This window comes from Delphinapterus leucas, chromosome 4 (genome assembly GCF_059928025.1).
Source record: "Delphinapterus leucas isolate spDelLeu-1000000601 "Yukka" chromosome 4, BTC_Dleu_Yukka2, whole genome shotgun sequence".
NCBI classification, from domain to species: Eukaryota; Metazoa; Chordata; class Mammalia; order Artiodactyla; family Monodontidae; genus Delphinapterus; species Delphinapterus leucas.
This window is the reverse complement of record NC_143132.1, coordinates 66,942,241-66,965,274: the sequence shown is the minus strand read 5'-3', so window position 1 is coordinate 66,965,274 and position 23,034 is coordinate 66,942,241. Positions and strand designations below refer to the sequence as shown.

At 37.5% G+C, this 23,034-nt stretch overlaps 1 protein-coding gene across 1 annotated transcript in view; it reads right to left on the bottom strand.

Moving 5' to 3' along the window:
* The window catches only part of STXBP5L (syntaxin binding protein 5L), a 384,965-nt gene that overhangs the window by 287,802 nt on the left and 74,129 nt on the right, over positions 1 to 23,034 (bottom strand). The window contains 2 exon segments of the mRNA XM_089909991.1: positions 2,734 to 2,834; positions 6,484 to 6,565. Coding sequence (XP_089766117.1) covers positions 2,734 to 2,834; positions 6,484 to 6,565 — 183 coding nt within the window.

Below are 23,034 nucleotides of genomic sequence, written 5' to 3'. Positions count from 1 at the left end.
AAGGGGTTAATCTCCAAAGTCTACAAACAGCCCATGCAGCTCAATATCAAAAAAACAAACAGCCCAAAGAAAAAATGGGCGGAAGACCTAGATAGACATTTCTCCAGAGAAGACATACAGATGGCCAAGAGGCACATGAAAAGATGCTCAATGTCACTAATTGTTAGAAAAATGCAAATCAAAACTACAATGAGGTATCACCTCACACTGGTCAGAATGGCCATTATCAAAAAAACCTACAAACAATAAACGCTGGAGAGTGTGTAGAGAAAAGGGAACTCTCCTATACTGTTGGTAGGAATGCAAATTGGCACAACCACTATGGAGAACAGTACAGAGATTCCTCAAAAAACTAAAAACAGAACTACATTTGACTCAGTAATCCCACTCCTGGGCATATACCCAGAGAAAACCATAATTCAAAAAGATACATGCACCCCAATGTTAATTACAGCACTATTTACAATAGCCAGGACATGAAAACAACCTAAATGTCCATCAACAGAAGAATGAATAAAGATGTGCTACATATATACAGTGGAATATTACTTAGCCATAAAAGGAATGAAATAGTGCCATTTGCAGAGATGTGGACAGACCCAGAGACTGTCATACAGAGTGAAATAAGTCAGAAGGAGAAAAACAAACACCGTATAATATCACTTACATGTGGAATCTAGAAAAATGGTATAGATGAACTTATTTGCAAAGCAGAAATAGAGACACAGATGTAGAGAACAAACTTATGGATACCAAGGTGGGTGGGTGGGTGGGATGAAGTAGGAGACTGGGATTGACATATATACACTACTATGTATAAAATAGGTAACTAATGAGAACCTACTGTATAGCACAGGGAACTCTACTCAATGCTCTGTGGTGACCTAAATGGGAAAGAAATCTAAAAAAGAGGGGATATATGTATACGTAAGACTGATTCACTTTCCTGTACAGCAGAAACTAACAAAACATTGTAAAGCAACTATACTCCAATAAAAATTAATTTTAAAAAACAGGCAGTGCCTGCAAAGTTCCTAAGATTTAAACTTGTCCAAAATCTGTCAGCTTGGTCTTTTACGTTCCTACCAGTTAAATATACCTCAAATGAGTTAATAAAATTATAACTGGAAATTATCACCATCAATCATTTCTTCTCCCCAAAATGGCTATAAAAGAGGCCAGAACATTTCCTTCAACATTCCAATTGTGAGGGGAAAAAAACTCATTCTGCCTATCTACACAAAAGGGTAGGGCCAGATCTACTCAAAACATTGACAAACAAAAAATCTTACAAGTAGAGAAAGAGATAAAATCAATATGGCAATATCTGAGGTAGGTAGTATTTTTAGTGGTAAAGGTACAAGGAACAGTATAACAACTCTTGACTGATCTTTCAATTTTTCATATCCTGAAATATTTGCTACATTACTTATTTTAAAATTTAAGATAAAATAACCAAAATTAGATCTAATATAAAGAAAGAAGTCCTATCTAGTTTTAGCAAATAGCTAAAATATAAATTTCCTCCTCTCAAAAAAATACTGGATTAACAAAAACTTCCATTGATGCTGAATCCCAAAATACTGTGGACATAATACTCATGAATACTACTCAGAATACTGAAGGTTAATGATTCAAATATTACAGTACGCATATAAGAAGAAAAAGAAAAAGCTCCAAATAGAAAAAGGAAGAATGTCTGTATAGCTGCCATCCTTTTTTCTCAACAAACCTATAAAAACAGGTTTACTTCATTAAGCTCTGCCCATACAGTGATGATTCCTTATGAACTATTACCATTCAACAAAATAAAATAAGCACTTTCTTGAGCTCTCAGCAGTGGCTGCCTGTCTCTATCATCTACCTAACTCAGTTTTGACTAGTACTTGCTAATCTGTGTAAATTTACTTCTCAGAGGTTTCTTTTTCTTTCATTAATATCAATTTTTCCTGTGATAGCCCTTCTCAATCACACCAAAAAGTTTGACTGTTTCCCAAATAATAAACAAATATCAGATCATTTAATAGTTAAATAACAGATACAGATAATAAAATACAAATTTTACTTCATCTCAAGGTGGATTATCAGCTAAGTAGATGTCTGTTATATTCTAGCTCTGGTTGAAACCAACACTAGAAACATTAAAATTTGGGACAATTTGTTACAAATAAAATCTAATAACATTTTCCATATCCATTCATAAAATTTTCTTTTTCTAATTATTATTTCATTCTAAAATGGGAGAATTTGAATTCTGATCAATTCACCATCTTTGAAAATATCAATCTTGGATGTGCAATGTTGCACAACACTCAGTACCAACATTTTTGGATGTCTAAAACCTCTGTCTCATATTTTTTTAAGGTAAAAAATATTTAAGCAAAAGGGTGAAAGTGTAGGATCAAAAGGTGTAGAAATACATTTAGTATTTACTTGACTTTTAAATTTTAGGTCTGGCTTTTCAGCACCTTGACCTAAGGAAAAGAACACATCATTGGTGAAGTCCTAGTTTATAGCAAGGAGAACAAGAATGCTAGGAGTTCCCATTAGAAAAGGACTGAATCTGTATCAATTATGAATTTTCTATGAAAATAAACTATTATAAAAGTAAGCATAAATATTATTTCTAGCTATTAATATTATTTTTTAAATTCTTTCAAAAATTAACCTGAAACTTGATCAGGAAATAATTTTCTTACACATTAAGAAATTGTTTAACTCTTACATTCTTACCGTTCTCTGTTAAATTTAAGAGAATGAAGAACAGCTGGCCTTTTTTGTCTAAGGTTCCACAAATGAAGTGTATCATCTGAACCTGCACTGACCAAAGCACCCTGGAACAAAATGAAGACAAAGTGAGCGATTTACTTAATTTATGGGGGTTTTTTTACGAAGCAAAAACAAGCTAATTTACTGAATTTTTCACTGCTTTTAATGTTACTTGTATTTATATAATGTAGAAATACAAGGAAGGACAATGCACATACTTCAGTCAGGAAGCCTAAGAATGCTAACAGTAGAAGAAGCAGGTAAACTACCGTATATGGATTGGTGAGAATGATTAGTTCAAAGAATATGCATTTATCAATAGAGGGATTATTATTATAAGAATCATTGTGACTATTAAAGATTTCTTATATTTTCTTTGGGAAAAACTAAGTTTAATTTTTTTGTTGTTTTTACTATTTATACATATACCATGTAGCTCTACAGAGAAGCAAATACCCAACCCAGTTTTAAATTGCAATCTGGTCATATAAAAATACACTGTTTGTAAACATTTTCTGTATAGTTAAGAAGTATATAGTCTTCCTATATAGTATATTTGATATAATTTAATTTGTTTTCTTACTTCAAAAAGCTTCATCTATGACAAAAGAAAACATCTGTAATAAAAGAAAACATTTCTCCAACTAGAATTCAGTATAACTACAAAAATAATACTAAGATCCTTTTTATACAAAGCCTCCAAATAAAAATGGATCCTACTTCAAATACAATAGGATGGGTTCTACCTATTAGTATGGCAGACACCATATGGGCAGAAAATTAGCTGCCATGTATGACTTCATATACATATTTTAAACTATTTATTTTACTAAGTAAGATCATCTTAAACTATTTTAAACTATTTATTTTACTGAGTTAAGTAAGATCATCTTAAACTATGTCAGAACTTTTGCCATTGAGTTTCCCAGCAAAAAAACATCAATGCTTGCCCTGTCAGAGCCTGAAGCTACTCTAGATTATTGAATGTGTTCTGTAAAAGTGATCTTGCACAATTATGGTAGTCCAGAGATACCTAAAATTCTTTTCATACTTTACAAAGTACTCGGTTACAAGTAACCTTTCACAGTTTATTAAATCAATCACAGATATAAAAATGATAAACCATGTAGATGTTAGGAAGAACTATACTGAAATTCCTAGAATTTACTTCTTCTTTAGGAATTAGAGGAGAGAAGAATATAGGAATCTAAATGCTCTTCCATAACAATTCCTACAACAAAATATGCTCATGTAGCCTATGATGGTTCTCGATATTATATACCTATGATTTTAGTCTCAAAGAAAAATAACTTTTAAAACAATAATCATAATCAGAGAGTATAACCATTAAAATGTTTTAAAATGTGTACAAATTGCGTATTTGTATATAAATATGTAAATACACATATTCAAAGAGGTATACATTGATATATGCATTTTAAAATGAACTCATAGATAATTACATTCATGCAATAAAATGTATCCTACACATGCCTTGAGGATTTTTGTGTTTGTCTGCTTTTTTTTGTAAACTGTTCTCAAGTGTTCTACATATTCAAATTAGAAAATTATTAGGACTGCTTGGAAGTACTTGATGAACTACAATTTTTTTTTTTGAGATACAGAATAGTGATCTCATTTCTCAGGAAAGCGGAAACTCATTTGGGATAGGGTGAAGATAGACTATGATATATGAAATTAATAAAACATTCTCTACAGTAAATAGTTATGTGTTATACAAAAGATATAATATGCCAACGGCAATGAAAGTAAAATAAATCAGCATATATTCAATAATATCTTAGTGTAATAGCTGAATAAATCTAGGAAGGAAGTCAGTATTAATAATTCTATGATAAAACTAGGAGATAACTTAGCATTTGAGGGAGGTGAACAGAACCACTGAACAACACCAACAGAAACATAAGACACATGAAAGTAAGCACATTGGCAGGGTGTCTAGGGCTCATTTACAAAAGCAAATCCATAAAAAGTACTACTAATAAAGATCTGTGAAAAGATTAAAAACACAGGTCAAGAGGTCAGAAGCTAGGAAGTTTGGAAAAAGGTACAGAAGTTGAGTATAAGGCAGATCGAGGTGAGCAGTTCAGGACAGACAATGTAAACACTGGAAAGATGTTGAAGGCTTGCCTTTATTTCTTCTTAGTTATGTAACAGCACAGAGGCAAACTTACAGCCCTGAAGACAATTCTCAGAGGACAAGACACAGAGAAAATCACCTGGAAACAATTTATGCCTGCCAGTAAACATCCATGCAGAAGGCAAAAGGCTGAGATCTCTCAACTAGGAGCTATAGAGTAACACTGAAACTTCAAAAAGGTTGTCAGTCTAGATACTAAAGACTAGTTATTACGATAAAATATTTTTTTAATGTTTCCCCTGCTCTTCCTTATTTCCCTCTCTCGTTTTGGTACCCCACAGCAAGTATGCCTACAACATGAAATATGCTAGGCTGGTCAACAAGGAGAATCTCACAGCCTTACGAGAAAGATTTTTGAGCTAAGAGAAGTAAAAAGTGGACATTTCCCAGTATCACAAATTTTTCATGCCTCAGGTATCTCTGGTATAAAGTAATATGAAACATTTCACCCATGTTTATGAGTAAAAGTTCTTAGAATATATATATATGCAAATATATAGAGATACTGAATAAAAGATCATCATTCATGCCACAAGAAACAACCAGTGATACCTCTTTTTTTTTTCTTTCAACACACTGAGTTCAATCTCCTAAGTGCCCAAATTTGGTATGGCATAAACTCTTAAAACATTTTTGCATTGACTGAATCACTTAATATAAAAGAGTTCAAAAGACTCAAGGATCCATTGTAAAAATATGAGTCAAGAAGGCCTTAAGGGGCTTCCCTGGTGGTGCAGTGGTTGAGAGTCCGCCTGCCAATGCAGGGGACATGGGTTCGTGCCCCGGTCCAGGAAGATCCCACGTGCCGCAGAGCAGCTGGGCCCGTGAGCCATGGCCGCTGAGCCTGCGTGTCCGGAGCCTGTGCTCCGCAACGGGAGAGGCCACAACAGTGAGAGGCCCGCGTACCACAAAAAAAAAAAAAAAAAAAAAAAAAAAAAAAAAAAAAGAAGGCCTTAAGTAGCCTTCAACTACTGGAAGATCTGCAAACTTTCTGAGCTTTACAAACTTTGTCTTTAGGGAGTTCCTCATCACCATAGGTCTATAAAAACAGGAGTAGGGTAGGCAGCCAATTGTTATAAAGCTATGCATATGTATAACAACAAATGAATATGGAGATATATACAGACAAAGAAGCCCAAAGTAAATAACTGAAAAGATTATTTAACGGAAGATAAAGATTATTTAACGGAAGATAAAGACAAAACATGAAAATTAATGCTGGATTAGAAAACAAATTGGTGGGAGGAGAGTGTGTAGAGGGAGAGTTTAATGGTCAGTGTAGCAATCAAAGGATTTTAGTAATTTTTTAAAAACCAGTTAAACAATTAATCTATAAATTATACTACACAATCACAATAACAGGATCTTCTGGTACATACAAAATTTTTCCTTTAAAATTTAATAAACTGACAAATATAGGAGTACAGTCTTTTATGAAAAATGTGACCATGAACAATATTGCATACGTATATATCTTTAAGCATGTAGAAAAATAATATTAAAAAGATTACACAATGTGTGTGTGAGATAGAAATATCTAAGAAAATCCTTACCTCATTGATCAAGAATTGGAGCTGCAGAACAGCTGCACCACTTTCATGTTGACAATAACAATCAACGCCAGGTCTCCCAAGTCTAAAATAATAAAAGTCAAGGATTCTAACATTTTAATTAGCATTAACGTGTAAAGAAAAAACTAACTTACTTAGCAACTGACATTTGGCTTACTAGTTATCTTTATTTTTGTAAATAAAGAGTTGAAAAATCTTGGTCTTAGTTGATGGAAATTACATTATATAGCATTGCTTGTCAGAAAAATGGCTGGATAAAATGTCCCTCGTACATAATCAACCTCCTTCAAGAACAATAATTTTGCATCTACACTCACAGACAAAAGTGTCTTCACAGGAGCTTCAGGATCCAGGTTGGAGATTGTGAAACCCTGGTGCAGTCCAAGAATGAAGAAAGCCATTTTGAGGAGACAGGCTTGCACTTAGGCAGCTGACTCACTGACTGGGGTCTCAGCTATAGAAACAGAAATAGCTCTGTACCCCTGAGAACTTAGCTACAGCTCCATTTGGCTCTGGGTCTGTCACCAGTATATGCCACATGTCAAGGGACCCAAAGGAGTCACACTCATTCATGTATCAGGTAATAGACATAATAAAGAACTTAAAGAACTTGTTCCTGGCTGTAGAACAGGAAGTGACCTTTGAACCAGCTCCAGCCTCACTAGGCTGCGGTGTGGGAACCCCTGAAGGTAAGTCCCTGGAAGTAAGGTACAGTCTGTCAGACTGTGGATTCTGAAACGGCCTGTAACAGGGCTCCAGCAAGTCCCAGCCACAGTCTAGGAACAATCATGCTGGCAAAGGAACCCTATAGGAAACACGCTTGTCTGTACCCTCTAAGATCCTAAAAGGGGTTTATACTCAGCTCAAGCCCCCTCACTGCCAGTCTTCTAGAATTTCTGCTTGCACAAAGACCAGGCAGGAGACACTCCTGTCTCTGTCCCCTGGAGTTCCTGAAAAGGCCCTGTATGTGACTCCAGCTTCCTCATAACTACAGTCTGCCAGTCTACAGCAGTCCTGAGGGTCCAAGGTCTCAGTAGGAAACACACCTGGCTGCAACCCTGGAGATCTGAAAGGGCCCTACACTGAGTCCTAGCCCCTCCCAACTGGAGGCTGTGAACAGTTCTGCTGCCACAGGTACCCAACAGGACACACTCCTGTATGCACTCCCAGAGATCCTGAAAGGGCCTAATACTCCCAACCACAATCCCCAAGCAGTCCTGGCACAGGAACCTGTCAGAAAACATAACTGCACTCCAAGAGATCCTGAAAGGGCCCTATACTCAACCCTAGCCCCTCTGGCCACAGTCAGGGACCAGTTCAGCCCATCCAGTGATCTGGAGGGAGACATACCCATCCATGACTGCAGAGCAAAGCTTGGCTGTGGAATCTGAAACAGCACTGAGGCTCAGTTCCAGTACCTCTCAGCCACAGTCCAGGGTCAGTCCTGTCCATCCAGGGACCCATCCAGTGACCAGGCAGCAGTCCACCCAAGATCTGGCAGGAGCCACACCCACCATTTACCTGGTAATAGGCTTGCTATCTGGGGACCCATACGTGGACCCCAAAGCAGACCCTTGTCCCAGTCCGACCCTACTAAGCAAGGTACTGCAGGTAGTCACATCTACCTGGGGACTGGAAGGGATCCACACCAACATAAGACCCAGTATCAAGCCCACAAATCATAGATGCTACTGCAGACCCAGCAAAAGCCTCACAACTGGCTCTAATGCAGCACAACTGCAATTATGGAAGTAATCCTATCAGCTCGGGAAACAAACAGAACGTCTTTATCTTCTGAAACCAGCCTGTAAAGACTGGAAGAGGTGCTTGCTTCACAAATGCACAGACACTAATATAAGGCTACATAGACAACAAAGAATTATGCAAATATGATGCCACCAAAGGAAAGTAATAGAGCTCCAGCAACTGACCCCAAAGAAATGGAAATTTATGATTTCCCTGACAAAGAATGTAAAATCATCTTAAACTGTATGAAATGCAAGAAAACACAGATATACAACTAAGCAAAATCAGGAAAACAATTCACGAACTAAATGCATTTAATAAAGAAATGGAGAAGTCAAGATGGTGGAGTAGGACATTGGGCTCACCTCCCCCAGTGAATGCATCAAAAACAGATCTATGTGTGGGGCAACTCTAGCTGAAAACAAACTAGGGACTGGCAGATAGGCTGTTTTACAACCAAGGCTATAAAGAAAGACTCACATAGAGTCAGGTAGGAAGGGAGGAGAAGGGATCAGGCTGGGACCAGTTCTTGTAGCAGGAAACAGACAAGAGGAAGGAGATATCACAGGTTGGGAGATCCTCCCTGGGGACTGAGGGCTTTGAACTACATATTGGGCACCCCAGCCACTGGGTTGGACATCAGGTAGATGAGTCCCCTGAGCAGGTTTAAAAACCAGTGGGATGTACCAGAGAGTTGAAAGAAACTGAGACTCCACTCACGCATGCTTGCTTACTCCCAGGAACAAGGTGGAGAAAGTAGGCTGAAAACGCCCCAGGGCTCAGGCCAGTTTCCCACTACTGCCCCAGTGCACCCCAGCCTGCATCTGGAGACTGCTGCAGCCCCTCTTGCTCCAGCACACCTCTCCACTAGGGCAAAGGCTGCCACTGCTAAGGAATAACATACTTGGAGGTGATGGAGCTGGTGTGCAACCAGCCTGAATCTGAACAGGGTGAGGGCAGCCACTGCCGGTGTGTGGGGAGGAAGCAGTTTGGGAGCAGCCTGGGGCTCTGGCTCCTGTATGGGAATCAACCCAGCAGGCACCCTGGCCCATGGCAGGCAGTTGCTCCAGCTCCTCTTGCTCCAGAGCTGCTCTCCACTAGGGTGAAGGTACACACATTTGGAGGAAGCAGAGCCAGCTAGGGCCAGGCCCTGCTTCTAAACAGGGCAAGGGAGAATGTTTCTGGTGAGCACATGAAGGCAGCGGATCAGAAATGGCCTGGGGCTCTGACTGGCTTACTGGGACCATACCAGGGCATAACCCAGCCCCATTGGGGGCTGCTCAAGCCCCTCTTCCTCTTATGTTCCCTTCCACTGGGATGGAGGTGCCAACACCGAGGGCAGGGGAGAGTGCACACTTAAGGGAATGGAACCAGCTCCAATCGACACATGGGACTTCAGCTCCAGCATCTTGGGTCCCAAACCCACTCTCATAGGGAGCCACTGAGCATAGAAGAAACCCAGGCTCACACCTGGCTCTGGCTCTAGCCCCTCCACGTCCACCCCTGCCTCCCAGCAAGGTGGTAGCTGCCAGCACACCCAAAGGGAAGATGTGACCTGTGCTCACTTCAGATTAGCAATCCCAAGAAAGCCACTCAGCATGTGAAGACTGTATGGGGATGCTGTCACACAGGACACCCCTGCAAGACTGAAACAGGTAAATGTTTCACCTAATTTTGTAAAGACAAAGAAAGTTAAGCAAAATGAGAAGACAAAGGAATTTGTTTCAAGCAAAAGAACAAGAAACAAAGCCCTGAAAAAACAACTAATGAAACAGAGATAATTTGCCAGATAAAGAGTTCAAAGCATTAGTAATAAGAATGCTAACTGAACTTGGGAAGAGAATAGATAAACACAGTGAGAATTTTAACAGGGAACTAGAAAATATAAAAAAGAACCAGTCAGAGAAAAATATAATAACTGGAATGAAAAACACACTAGAAGGATTTAACAGCAGACTAGGTGATGCAGAAGAATGCATAAGCAATCTGTAAGATAGAATAATGGAAATCACCCAATCATAAAAGCAAAAAGAAAAATAAATTTTAAAAGGTAAGGATAGGGCTTCCCTGGTGGCGCAGTGGTTGAGAGTCCGCCTGCAGATGCAGGGGATGCGGGTTCGTGTCCTGGTCTGGGAGGATCCCATGTGCCACGGAGCAGCTGGGCCCATGAGCCATGGCCACTGGGCCTGTGCGTCCGGAGCCTGTGCTCCACAGCGGGAGAGGCCACAGCAGTGAGAGGCCCGCGTACCACAAAAAAAAAAAAAAAAAGGTAAGGATAGTTTAAGGGATCACTGAGGCAACATCAAGCATACTAACATTTGCATTATAGGGGTTCAAGAAGGAGCGACAGAGAAAGGGGTTGAAAATGTGTTTGATGAAATTATGGCTAAAAAATTTTCAAGCCTGAAGAAGGAAACAGACATCCAGATACAGGAAGCACAGAGGGTCCCAAAGAAAATGAACTGAAGAGACCCACACCAAGAGATATCATAATTAAAATGGAAAAAGTTAAAGATAAAGAGAGAATTCTAAAGGCAGCAAATGAAAAACAAAGAGTCACATACAAGGGAATGCCCATAAGGCTATCAGCTTATTATTCTACAGATTTTGCAGGCCAGAAGGGAGTGGCATGATATATTTAAAGTACTGAAAGGGGAAACCTACAACCTGAGATACTCTGTCCCACAAGATTATCATTCATAAATGAAGGAGAGAAAAAAATTTCTCAGACAAGCAAAAACTAAAAGAGTTCATCAATACTAACTAAATTGACCCTAAAAGAAATGTTAAAGCATCTTCCCTAAATGGAAAAGAAATGGCTACAACAAGTAAGAATTTATAGGAAAGGAAAAATCCCACTAGTAAAGGCAAATATATAGTAAAGACTGTGGATCAACCACTTAAATAAGCTAATGTGAAGATTAAAAGACAAAAACTGCAAAATCAACTATAACTACAATAAACAGTTAAGGGATAAATATGAAGATGTAAAATATGACATCAAAAACAAAAAACATGGGGGAGGGGAGTAAAAGATGTAGATCTTTTAGAATGTGTTTAAACTTAAATGACTACTGCTTTGGAAGAAGACATAGTTATAGGTCAACATATATAAACTCCATGTTAACCACAAATCAAAACCATACAATAGGCAATAGGTACACAAAAACTAGAGAGAAAGGAACACAAGCATACCACACACACACACACACACGCACACACACACACACACACCCCCATCAAACCACAGGAGAAGAAATTAAAAGAAGAAGAAAAGAACAGAGAAAAACAAAAACAACAAACAAGTAACAAAAAACAAGTAACAAAATGGAAATAAGTACATACCAATCAATGCTCTCTTTATATGTCAATGGATTAAATGCTCAAATCAAAAGACATAAAGTGCTGATTGTATTTAAAAAAACCCAGGACACATCTATATCTTGGCTATAAGAGACTCACTTCAAAGCTAAAGGCACCCAGACTAAAAGCGAGGGAATAGAAAACGATATTTCATGCAAATGCAAACGACAGGAAAGATGGAGTAGCAATACTCTCATCAGACAAAATCAACCACAGAAGAAAAAGAAGGGCATCATATAATGATAAAGGAATCAATACAAGTAGAGGATATAAGACTTGTTAGCATATATACAGCTAATATAGGAGCACATAAGTAAATGAAGCAAATTTTAACAGACGTAAAGGGAGAAATTGACAATAATACAATAATAGTAGGGTACTTTAACATCCTCTTACATCAATAAACATATTATCCAGAAAAAAAATTAAGAAACAGTAGTCTTAAATGACACATTAGACCAACTGGACTTAATAGGTATCTAAAGGACTTTACATCACCAAACAGCAGACTACACATTCTTTTCAAGGGCGCATGGAATGTTCTCCAGGTCACATTACATGCTATGCCACAAAACATGTTTAAACAAATTTAAAAGGATAAAAAGACATCAAGCATTTTTTCTGAAAAAAAAAAACTAGAAACTAATACAAAACTAGAGATCAATCACAGAAAGAAAAATGGGTAAAAAAAAAAAAATGGAGACTAAACAACATGCAACTAAAAAGCCAATAGATCAATGAAGAAATTGTAAAATACCTCAAGACAAATAAAACTAAAAATGCAACTTTCCAAATCTATGGGACACACACCAAAAAAAGTCATTTTAAGAGGGAAGTTTACAGTGATATAGGCCTTCATCAAGAAATAAGAAAAATCTCACATGAACAACCTAACCCACCATCTGAAAGAATAAAAAAAAAGGAACAAACAAAGCCCAAAGTCAGGAGAAGGAAGGAGATAATAAAGATCAGAAAGGAAATAAATAAAATAGTGACCCCCCCAAACAAAAACCAGAAAAATCAATAAAACCAAGAACTTATTTTTTGAAAAGATAAACAAAATTGATAAGTTTATAGCTAGGCTCATCAAGAAAAAAAAAGACAAGATCCAAATTAACAACATAAGAAATAGGAGAATTTATAATTGATATCACAAGGTACAAAAAAACATAAGAGAATACTACAGTTATATGCCAATAAATTGAACAACCTAGATAAAATAAATTCTTAGAACCATATCCTTCCAAGACTGTCATGAAGAGACAGACAATCTGAACAAACTATCACTTGTAGTGAAATTGAATTTATAATTTTTAAAAGCTCCCAGCAAACAAGGCTCCAGGACCAAACCACTTCACCAGGAAATTCTACAAACATAAAAAGAAGAACTAATATCAATACCTATCCTTCAAAAACTATTTCAAAATAGTCAAGAAGAGGGAACACTTCCAAGTTCACTCTATGAGGCCATTTTTATCCTAATACCTAAACCAAAGACACCGCAAAAAAAAAAAAAAGAAAGAAAATTACAAAGGACGGAGACAAGATGGTGTAGAGAGACATGAGCTCACTGCTCTTATGAAAACACCAAAATCACAACTAACTGCTAAACAACTATCGATAAAAAACAAAACAAAATAAACAAAAAAAGCTGGAACCTACCAAAAAAATCGCCTATATCTAAAGACAAAGAAGCCACAATGAGACAGTAAGAGTGGTGCAACTGCTATAAAATCAAATCCCATACCCATCAGGTGGGTGACCCACTGGAAAATAATTATACCACAGAAGTGAAAGTTCTGAGCCCTACATCAGGCTCCCCAGCCTGGGGGTCTGACAATGGTGGCAAGGGGAGGAGGAGCCCCCAGAGAATCTGGCTTTGAACGCCACCAGGGTTTGATCACAGGAATTCCAGGACTGGGGGAAACACAAACACCACTCTTGGAGGGTGCATGCAAGGTCTCGTGTGCATCAGAACGCATGGAAAAAGCAGTGATCTCATAAAAGACTGTGCCAGACCTATCTTCTGGTATTGGAGGGTCTCCTGTGGAGGTGGGAGAAGGCTATGCTCATTACAGGGACAAAGACACTGGTGGTGGCAGTTCTTGAGAGTACTCATTGGTGTGAGCCCTCCTAGAGACTATCATTTTCTTAACACCTGGCCCCACCTTACAGCCTGCAGCCTCCAGTGCTGGGATGCCCAGGCCAAACAACCAACAAGATGGGAAAACAGCTCCACCCATCAGCAGACAGGGTGCATAAAGTCTTCCTGAACCCACAGCTCTCTAGACACACCCCTTGGCACAGCCCTACCCACCAGAGGGACAAGGCACAGCTCCACCCACCAGTGGGCAAGAACCAGTGTCCTGCACAAGCCTCTTAGACAGCCTCATCCACTAGGGAGCAGACAGCACAAGCAAGAAAAACTACAGCCCTGCAGCCAATGTAAAGGAAACCACAATCACAGAAAGTTAGACAAAATGATACATGGCAGAAGAATAAGTCCCAGATGAAGGAACAAGATAAAACCCCAGAACAACAAAGCAAGGTGGAGATAGGCAATCTACCCAAAAAAGAATTCACAGTAATAACAGTAAAGATGATCCAAGATCTCAGAAAGAAAGTGGAGGCACAGATTGAGAAGACACAAGAAATGTTTAAAAAAGATCTAGAAGAACTAAAGAATAAACAAACAGAGATGAACAACATGATAACTGAAATTAAAAATACACTAGAGGGAATCAATAACAGAATAACTGAGGCAGAACAGATAAGTGAACTGGAAGACAGAGTGGTGGAAATCACTGCTGCAGAACAGAATAAAGAAAAAAGAATGAAAAGAAACAAGAACAGTCTAAGAGACTTCTGGGACAATATAAAATGCACCAACATTTGCATTATAGGGGTCCCAGAGGGAGAAGAGAGAGAAAAAGGCCCTCAGAAAATATTTAAAGAGATAACAGGTGAAAACTTCCCTGACATGGGAAAGGAAACAGTCACCCAAGCCCAAGAAGCGCAATGAGTCACAGGCAGGATAAACCCAAGGAGGAATATGCCGAGACACATAGTAATCAAATTACAAAAATTAAAGACAAAGAAAACATATTAAAAGCAACAAGGGAAAAGCAACAAATAACTTACAAGGAATCCCCACAAGGTTATCAGCTGTTTCTCAGGAGAAGCTCTGCAGGCCAGAAGGGAGTGGCATGATATATTTAAAGTGATGAAAGGAACGAACCTACAACCAAGAATACTCTACCCAGCAAGGTTCTCGTTCAGATTCGACAGAGAAATGAAAGCTTTATAGAAAAGCAAAAGCTAAGAGAATTCAGCACCACCAGAACAGCTCTGCAACAGACACTTAAGGAACTTCTCTATAGGGAAAAGAAGAGACCAAAACTAGACACAAAAAAATTACGAATGGAAAACCCCTCTGGTAAAGAAAAACACACAGTAAAGGTAGGAAATCATCCACTAACAAATATGATATCAAAAGCAGCATTCGTGAGAAGAGGAAAGCACAAATGCAGGATATTGAAAATGCATTTGAAATCAAAAGACCAGCAACGTAAAACAATATTGTTTCTATATAGACCGGTATCAAAACCTCATGGTAAAAAAAAAAACCTCATGGTAACCCCAAACTGAAAAACCTACGATACACATGCAAAAAAGAAAAAGAAACCCAAACACAATGTTAAAATTAGCATCAAATCACAAAAGAAGAGAACAAAAGAGTAAGGGAAGAAAAAAGACCTACAAAAACAAATCCTAAACAATTAACAAAATGGCAATAAGAACATACATATCAGTAATTACCTTAAACGTAAACGGATTAAATGCCCCAATGAAAAGACATATACTTGCTGAATGGATACAAAAACAAGACCCATATATATGCTGTCTACAAAAGACAAACTTCAGATCTAGGGACACATACAGACTGAAAGTGAGGGGATGGAAAGGTATTCCATAAAAATGGAAATCAAAAGAAAGCCAGAGTAGCAATACTCATATAAGACAAAAAGACATTAAAACAAAGACTGAAACAGAGACAAAGAAGGACACTGCATAAAAATCAAGGGATCAATCCAAGAAGAAGATATAACAGTGGAAAATATATATGCACCCAACATAGGAGCACCTCAATATATAAGGCAAATGCTAACAGCCATAAAAGGAGAACAACAGTAACACAATAATAGTGGGGGACTTTAACACCCCACTTTCATCAATGGCCAGATCATCCAGAAAGAAAACCAATAAGGAAACACAGGCCTTAAATGACACGTTAAGCCAGATGGACTTAACTGATAGTTATAGAGCATTCCATCCAAAAGCAGCAGAATACACATTCTTTTCAAATGCACATGGAACATTGTTCAGGATAGATCACATGCTGGACCACAAAGCAAGCATTGGAAAATTTAAGAAAACTGAAATCATACCAAGCATTTTTACTGACCACAATGCTAAGAGATTAAATATCAACTACAATAAAAAAAATTGTAAAAAACAAAGCACGTGAAGGCTGAACAATATGCTACTAAAAAATCAATGGATCACTAAAGAAATCAAAGAGGAAATCAAAAAATACCTAGAGACAAATGAAAATGAAAGCATGATGATCCAAAACCTATGAGACAGAGCAAAAGCAGTTCTAAGAGGGACGTTTATAGCAATACAATCCTACCTAACGAAACAAGGAAAATCTCAAATGAATGACCTAACCTTACACCTGAAGCAACTAGAGAAAGAAGAACAAACAAAACCCAAAGTTAGTAGAAGGAAAGAAATCATAAGGATCAGAGGAGAAATAAGTGAAATAGAGACAAATGAAACAACAGAAAAGATCAATGAAACTAAAAGCTGGTTCTTCGAGAATATAAACAAAATTGATAAACCTTTAGCCAGACTCATGAAGATAAAAAGGGATAGGGTTCAAATCAATAAAATGATGAGAATGAGAAATGAAAAAGAAGTTAAAATGTACACCACAGAAATACAAAGCATCCTAAGAGACTACTATAAGCAACTAACTATTTGCCAACAAAATGGACAAACTAGAAGAAATGGACAAATTTTTAGAAAGCCACAACCTTCCAAGACTGAACCAGGAAGAAATAGAAAATAAGAACAGACCAATCACAAGTACTGAAATTGAAACTGTGATTTAAAAACTCCTAGCAAACAAAAGACCAGGGCCATATGGCTTCACAGGTGAATTCTATCAAACATTTAGAGAAGAGTTAACACCTATCCTTCTGAAACTCTTCCAAAAAATGCAGAGGAAGGAACACTCGCAAACTCATTCTATGAGGCCACCATCACTCTGATACCAAAACCAGACAAAGATGTCACAAAAAAAGAAAACTATAGGCCAATATCACTGATGAACATACATGCAAAAATCCTCAACAAAATACTAGCAAACTGAATCTAACAATACATTAAAAGGATCATACCCCATGATCAAGTGGGATTTATCCCAGAGATGCAAGGGTTTTTCAATATCTGCAAAGCCATTAGTGTGATACACCACATCAACAAATTAAAGAATAGAAACCATATGATCATCTCAATAGATGCAGAAAAAGATTTTAACAAAATCCAACACCGATTTATGATAAAAACTCTCCAGAAAGTGGGCACTGAGGAACATATCTCAACATAATACAGGCCATATATGACAAACCTACAGATAACATCACAGTCAAAGGCAAAAAGCTAAAAGCATTTTACCTAAGTTCAGGAACAAGAGAAGGATGTCCACTCTTGCCACCTTTATTCAACATAGTTTTAGAAGTCCTAGCCATGGCAATCAGAGAAGAAAAATAAAAGGAATCCAAACTGGAAAAGAAGAAGTAAAGCTCACTGTTTGCAGATGACATGATCCTATACATAGAAAATCCCAAAGTAGCTACCAGAAAACTACTAGAGCTCATCAATGAATTCTGTAAAGTTGCAGGATACAAAATTAATACACAGAAATCTGTTGCATTTTTATACACTAACAATAAAAGATCAGATAAAGAAATTAAAGAAACACTCCCATTTACCACTGCATAAAAAAGAATAAAATACCTAGGAATAAACTTACCTAAGGAGGCAGAAGACCTGTACACTGAAAACTATAAGATGCTGATGAAAGAAACTGAAGATGACACAAACAGATGGAACGATATCCATGTTCTTGAATTGGAAGAATCAACATTGTGAAAATGACTACACTACCCAAGGCAATGTACAGATTCAATGCAATCCCTATCAAATTACCAGTGACAATTTTTACAGAACTGGAACAAAAAATCCTAAAATTTGTATGGAACACAAAAGAGCCCAAATAACCAAAGCAAACTTGAGAAAGAAAAACGGAGCTGGAGGAATCAGTTCCCCTGACTTCAGACTACACTACAAAGCTACAGTCATCACAACAGTATGGTACTGGCACAAAACTGAAATATAGATCAATAGAACAGGACAGAAAGCCTAGAAATAAACCCATGCACCTATGGTCAATTAATCCACAACAAAGGAGGCAAGAGTATACAAGCAGAAAAGACAGTCTCTACAACAAATTGTGAAGGGAAAACTGGACAGCTACAGTAAAAGAATGAAATTAGAACATTCTTTAAGATGGTACACAAAAATAAAATGGATTAAAGCCCTAATTGTAAGACCGGATACTATAAAACTCTTAGAGGAAAACATAGGCAGAACACTTTTTGACATAAATCACAGCAATATCTTTTTCAAGTCATCTCCTAGAGTAATGGAAATAAAAACAAAAATAAACAAATGGGACTAATTAAGCTCAAAAGCCTTTGCACAGTAAAGGAAACCATAAACGAAACAAAAAGACAACCCACAAGTTGGGAGAAAATATTTGCAAACCATGCAACCAACAAGGCATTAATCTCCAAAATCTACAAACAGCTCATGAGCTCAATATATTAAAAAAAAAAAAAAAGAAAAAACCAAACAAACCAATCAAAAAATGGGCAGAGGATCTAAATAGACATTTCTCTAAAGAAGACGTACAGATGGCCAAGAAGCACATGAAAAGATGCTGAACATCACTAATTATTAGAGAAATGCAAATCAGAACTACAATGAGGTACCAGCTCACTCCACTCAGAATGACCATCATCAAAAAGTCTACAAACAATGAATGCTGGAAAGAGTGTGGGAAAAAAAGGAACCCTCCTACACCACTGGGAATGTAAATTGGTACAGCCACTATGGAGAACAGTATGAAGGTTCCTCCAAAAACTACAAATACAGCTACCATATGATTCAGCAATCCCACTCCTGGGCATATACCTGGAGAAAAACATGGTTCGAAAGGATACACGCACCCCAATGTTCACTGCAGCACTGTTTACAATAGCCAAGACATGGAAGCAACCTAAATGTCCACTGACAGATGAATGGATAAAGAAGACGTGGTACATATATACAATGGAATACGATTAAGCCATTAAAAAGAATGAAATACTGCCATTTGCAGCAACATGGATGGACCTGGAGATTATCATACTAAGTGAAGTTAAGTCAGACAGAGAAAGACAAGTATCATATGATATTGCTTACCTGTGGAATCTAAAAAAAAAGATACAAATGAACTAATTTATGAAACAGAAATACTCACAGACTTAGACAATGAACTTATGGTTTCCAGGGGGAACAGGTGGTGGTGGCAAGGATAGATTGGTAGTTTGGGGTTGACATGTACACACTACTATATTTAAAATAGTTAACCAACAAGGACCTACTATATAGCACAGGGAACTTGGCTCAATATTCTGTAATAACCTAAATGGGAAAAGAATTTGAAAAAGAATGGATACTTGTATGTGTATAACTGAATCACTTTCAGTTCACTGTACACCTAAAACTAACCCAACATTGTTAAAGAAGTATACTCTAAAATAAAACTAAAAAAGAAAATTATAGGCCAATATCTCTGATGAATGTGTATATAAAAATCCTCAAAAATATTAACAAACCAAACTTAATATATAAAAGGACAATATACTGTGATCAATAGGATTTATTCCAGGGATGCAAGGAAGGTTACAATATCCACAAATCAATCAATGTAATACACCATGTTAACAAATTAAAGAATAAAAATCACATAATCATCTCAATAGGTGCAGAAAAGCATTTGACAAAATGCAACATCCATTAATGATAAAAACTCTCATCAAGTTGGTATGGAGGGAAGATATATCCACATAATAAAGTCCATTTATGACAAACCCACAGCTAACACCATACTCAATGTTGAAAAGCTGAAAGCTTTTCCTTTAAAATCAGGAACAAGACAAGGATGCCCACTCTCACCACTTCTATTTAACATAGTATTGGATTTCCTAGCAACAGCAAGCAGACAAAAAAAAAAGAAAAGAAAGAAAAATGCATCCAAATTGGAAGGGAAAAAACAAAACTGTCACTATTTGCAGAAGACATGAGACAATAAAGAGAAAACCCTAAAGTGTCGCCCACCAAAAAAAAAAAGAACTATTAGAACTTACAGACTAATTCAGTTAAGTTGTAGGATACAAGATTAACATACAGAAATCTGTTGCTTTTCTATACACTAAGAATGAAATAACAGAAAGTGAAAGTAAGGAAACAATCCCATTTGAAATCATATCAAGAAAAACAAAATACCTTAGAATAAACTTAACCAAGGAGGTAAAAGACCTATACTCTGAAAATTATAAAACACGAAGCAAGTTGAAGCTGATACAAAGAAAATGAAAGATATCCTGTGTTCATGGGCTGGAATAATTGATATTGATAAAGTATCCATACTACTCAAAGTAATCTACAGATTTAATGCAATCCCTATCAAAATACCCATGAAGTTTTTCACAGATCTAGAATAAATCATTCTAAAATTTATATGGAACCACTAAAGACCCCAAATAGCTAAAGCAATCTTGAGGGAAAAAAAAAGAAAACAAAGCTAGAGGTATCACACCCCCTAACTTTAGACACACTACAAAACTACAGTCATCAAAACAATATGGCACTGGCACAAAAACAGGCGCACAGATCAATGGAACAGAAGAGAGAGGCCAGAAATAAACCCATGCACATATGATCAATTAATCTATGAGAAATATGGCAAAAATATGCAATAGGAAAAAAGTCCCTTCAAAAAGTGGTGCTGGGAAAACTGGATAGCTACATGTAAAAGAAATAAATCAGAACATTTTCTCACACCTTATACAGAAATAAACTCAAAATGGATTAAATATATAAATATAAGACCAGAAACCATAAAATTCCTAGTATAAAAGACAGGCAGGGGGCTTCCCTGGTGGCGCAGTGGTTGAGAGTCCGCCTGCCATTGCAGGGGACACGGGTTTGTGCCCCGGTCCGGGAAGATTCCACATGCCGCGGAGCGGCTGGGCCCGTGAGCCATGGCCGCTGATCCTACACGTCCGAAGCCTGTGCTCCGCAACGAAAGAGGCCACAACAGTGAGAGGCCCGTGTACCACAAAAAAAAAAAAAAAAAAAAAAAGACAGGCAGGACATTCTTTGACATAAGTCATAACAATATTTTTTTGGATCAATCTCCTCAGGCAAAGGAAACAAAGGAAAAATAACAAGTGGGACCTAATTAAACTTAAAAGCTTTTGCATAGCAAAGGGAACCATTGGCAAAAGGAAATGATAGCCTACTTAATGGGAGAAAAAACTGAAAATATGACCAATAAGGGTTAATATCCCAAATATATAAAAAGCTCACACAATTCAATATCAAAAAAACAAACAACCCAATTAAAAATGGCAGAAGACCTGAATAGACATTTTTCCAAGAAGACACACAGATGGCCAACAGGCACATAAAAAGATGCTCGGGCTTCCCTGGTGGTGCAGTGGTTGAGAATCCGCCTGCCGATGCAGGGTACACGGGTTCGTGCCCCGGGCCGGGAAGATCCCACATGCTGCGGAGCAGCTGGGCCTGTGAGCCATGGCTGCTGAGCCTGCACGTCCGGAGCCTGTGCTCCACAACGGGAGAGGCCACAACAGTGAGAGGCCCGCGTACCACAAAAAAAAGATGCTCAACATTGCTAATCATCAGGGAAATGCAAATTAAAACCACAATGAGATATCACCTCACACCTGTCAGAATAGCTATCTTCAAAAAGACCACAAATAATGTGTTGGCAAGGATGTGGAGAAAATGGCATTCTTCACAGAATTAGAACAAAAAATTTTACAATTTGTATGGAAACACAAAAGACCCTGAAAAGGAAAAGCAATCTTGTGGAAGAAAAATGGAGCCAGAGCAGTCAGGCTCCCTGACTTCAAACTATACTACAAAGTTACAGTAATCAAGACAGTATGGTACTGGCACAAAAACAGGAATATAGGTCAATGGTATAGGAGAGAAAGCCCAGAGATAAACCATGCACATATGGTCACCTAATTTACGACAAAGGAAGCAAGAACATACAATGGAGAAAAGAAAGCCTCTTCAATAAGTGGTGCTGGGAAAACTGGACAGCTACATGTACAAGAATGAAATGAAATTAGAATTAGAAACCATACACAAAAATAAACTCAAAATGGATTAAGGACTTAAATGTAAGACTGGACACTATAAAACTCGTAGAGGAAAACATAGGAAAAACACTCTTTGACATAAAACCACAGCAAGATCTTTTTTTGACCCACCTCCTAGAGTAATGAAAATAAAAACAAAAATAAACAAATGGGACCTAATTAAACTTAAAAGCTTTTGCACAGCAAAGGAAACCATAAACAAGACATAAAGACAACCCTCAGAATGGGAGAAAATATTTGCAAATGAAATAATGGACTAAGGATTAATCTCCAACGGACAAAGGATTAACCTCCAAAATATACAAACAGCTCATGAAGCTCAACCTCAAAAAAACAAACAATCCAATTAAAAAATGGGTGGAAGACCTAAATAGACATTTCACCAAAGAAGACATACAGATGGCCAAGAGGCACATGAAAAGATGCTCAACATCACTAATTATTAGAGCAATGCATATCAAAACTAGAATGAGGTATCACCTCACACTGGTCAAAAAGGCCATTATCAAAAAATCTAGAAACAATAAATGCTGAAGAGCGTGTGTGAAAAGGGAACCCTCCTGCACTGTTTGTGGGAATGTAAAGTGATACAACCACTATGGAAAACAGTATGGAGGTTCCTTAAAAAACTCAAAATAGAACTACCATATGACCGAGCAATCCCACTACTTGGCATATATCCTGAGAAAACCATAATTCAAAAAGGGACACGTACCACAATGTTCACTGCAGCACTATTTACAGTAGCCAGGACATGGAAGCAATCTGAATTTCTATCAACAGATGAATGGAGAAAGAAGATGTGGCACATATATACAATGGAATATTACTCAGCCAT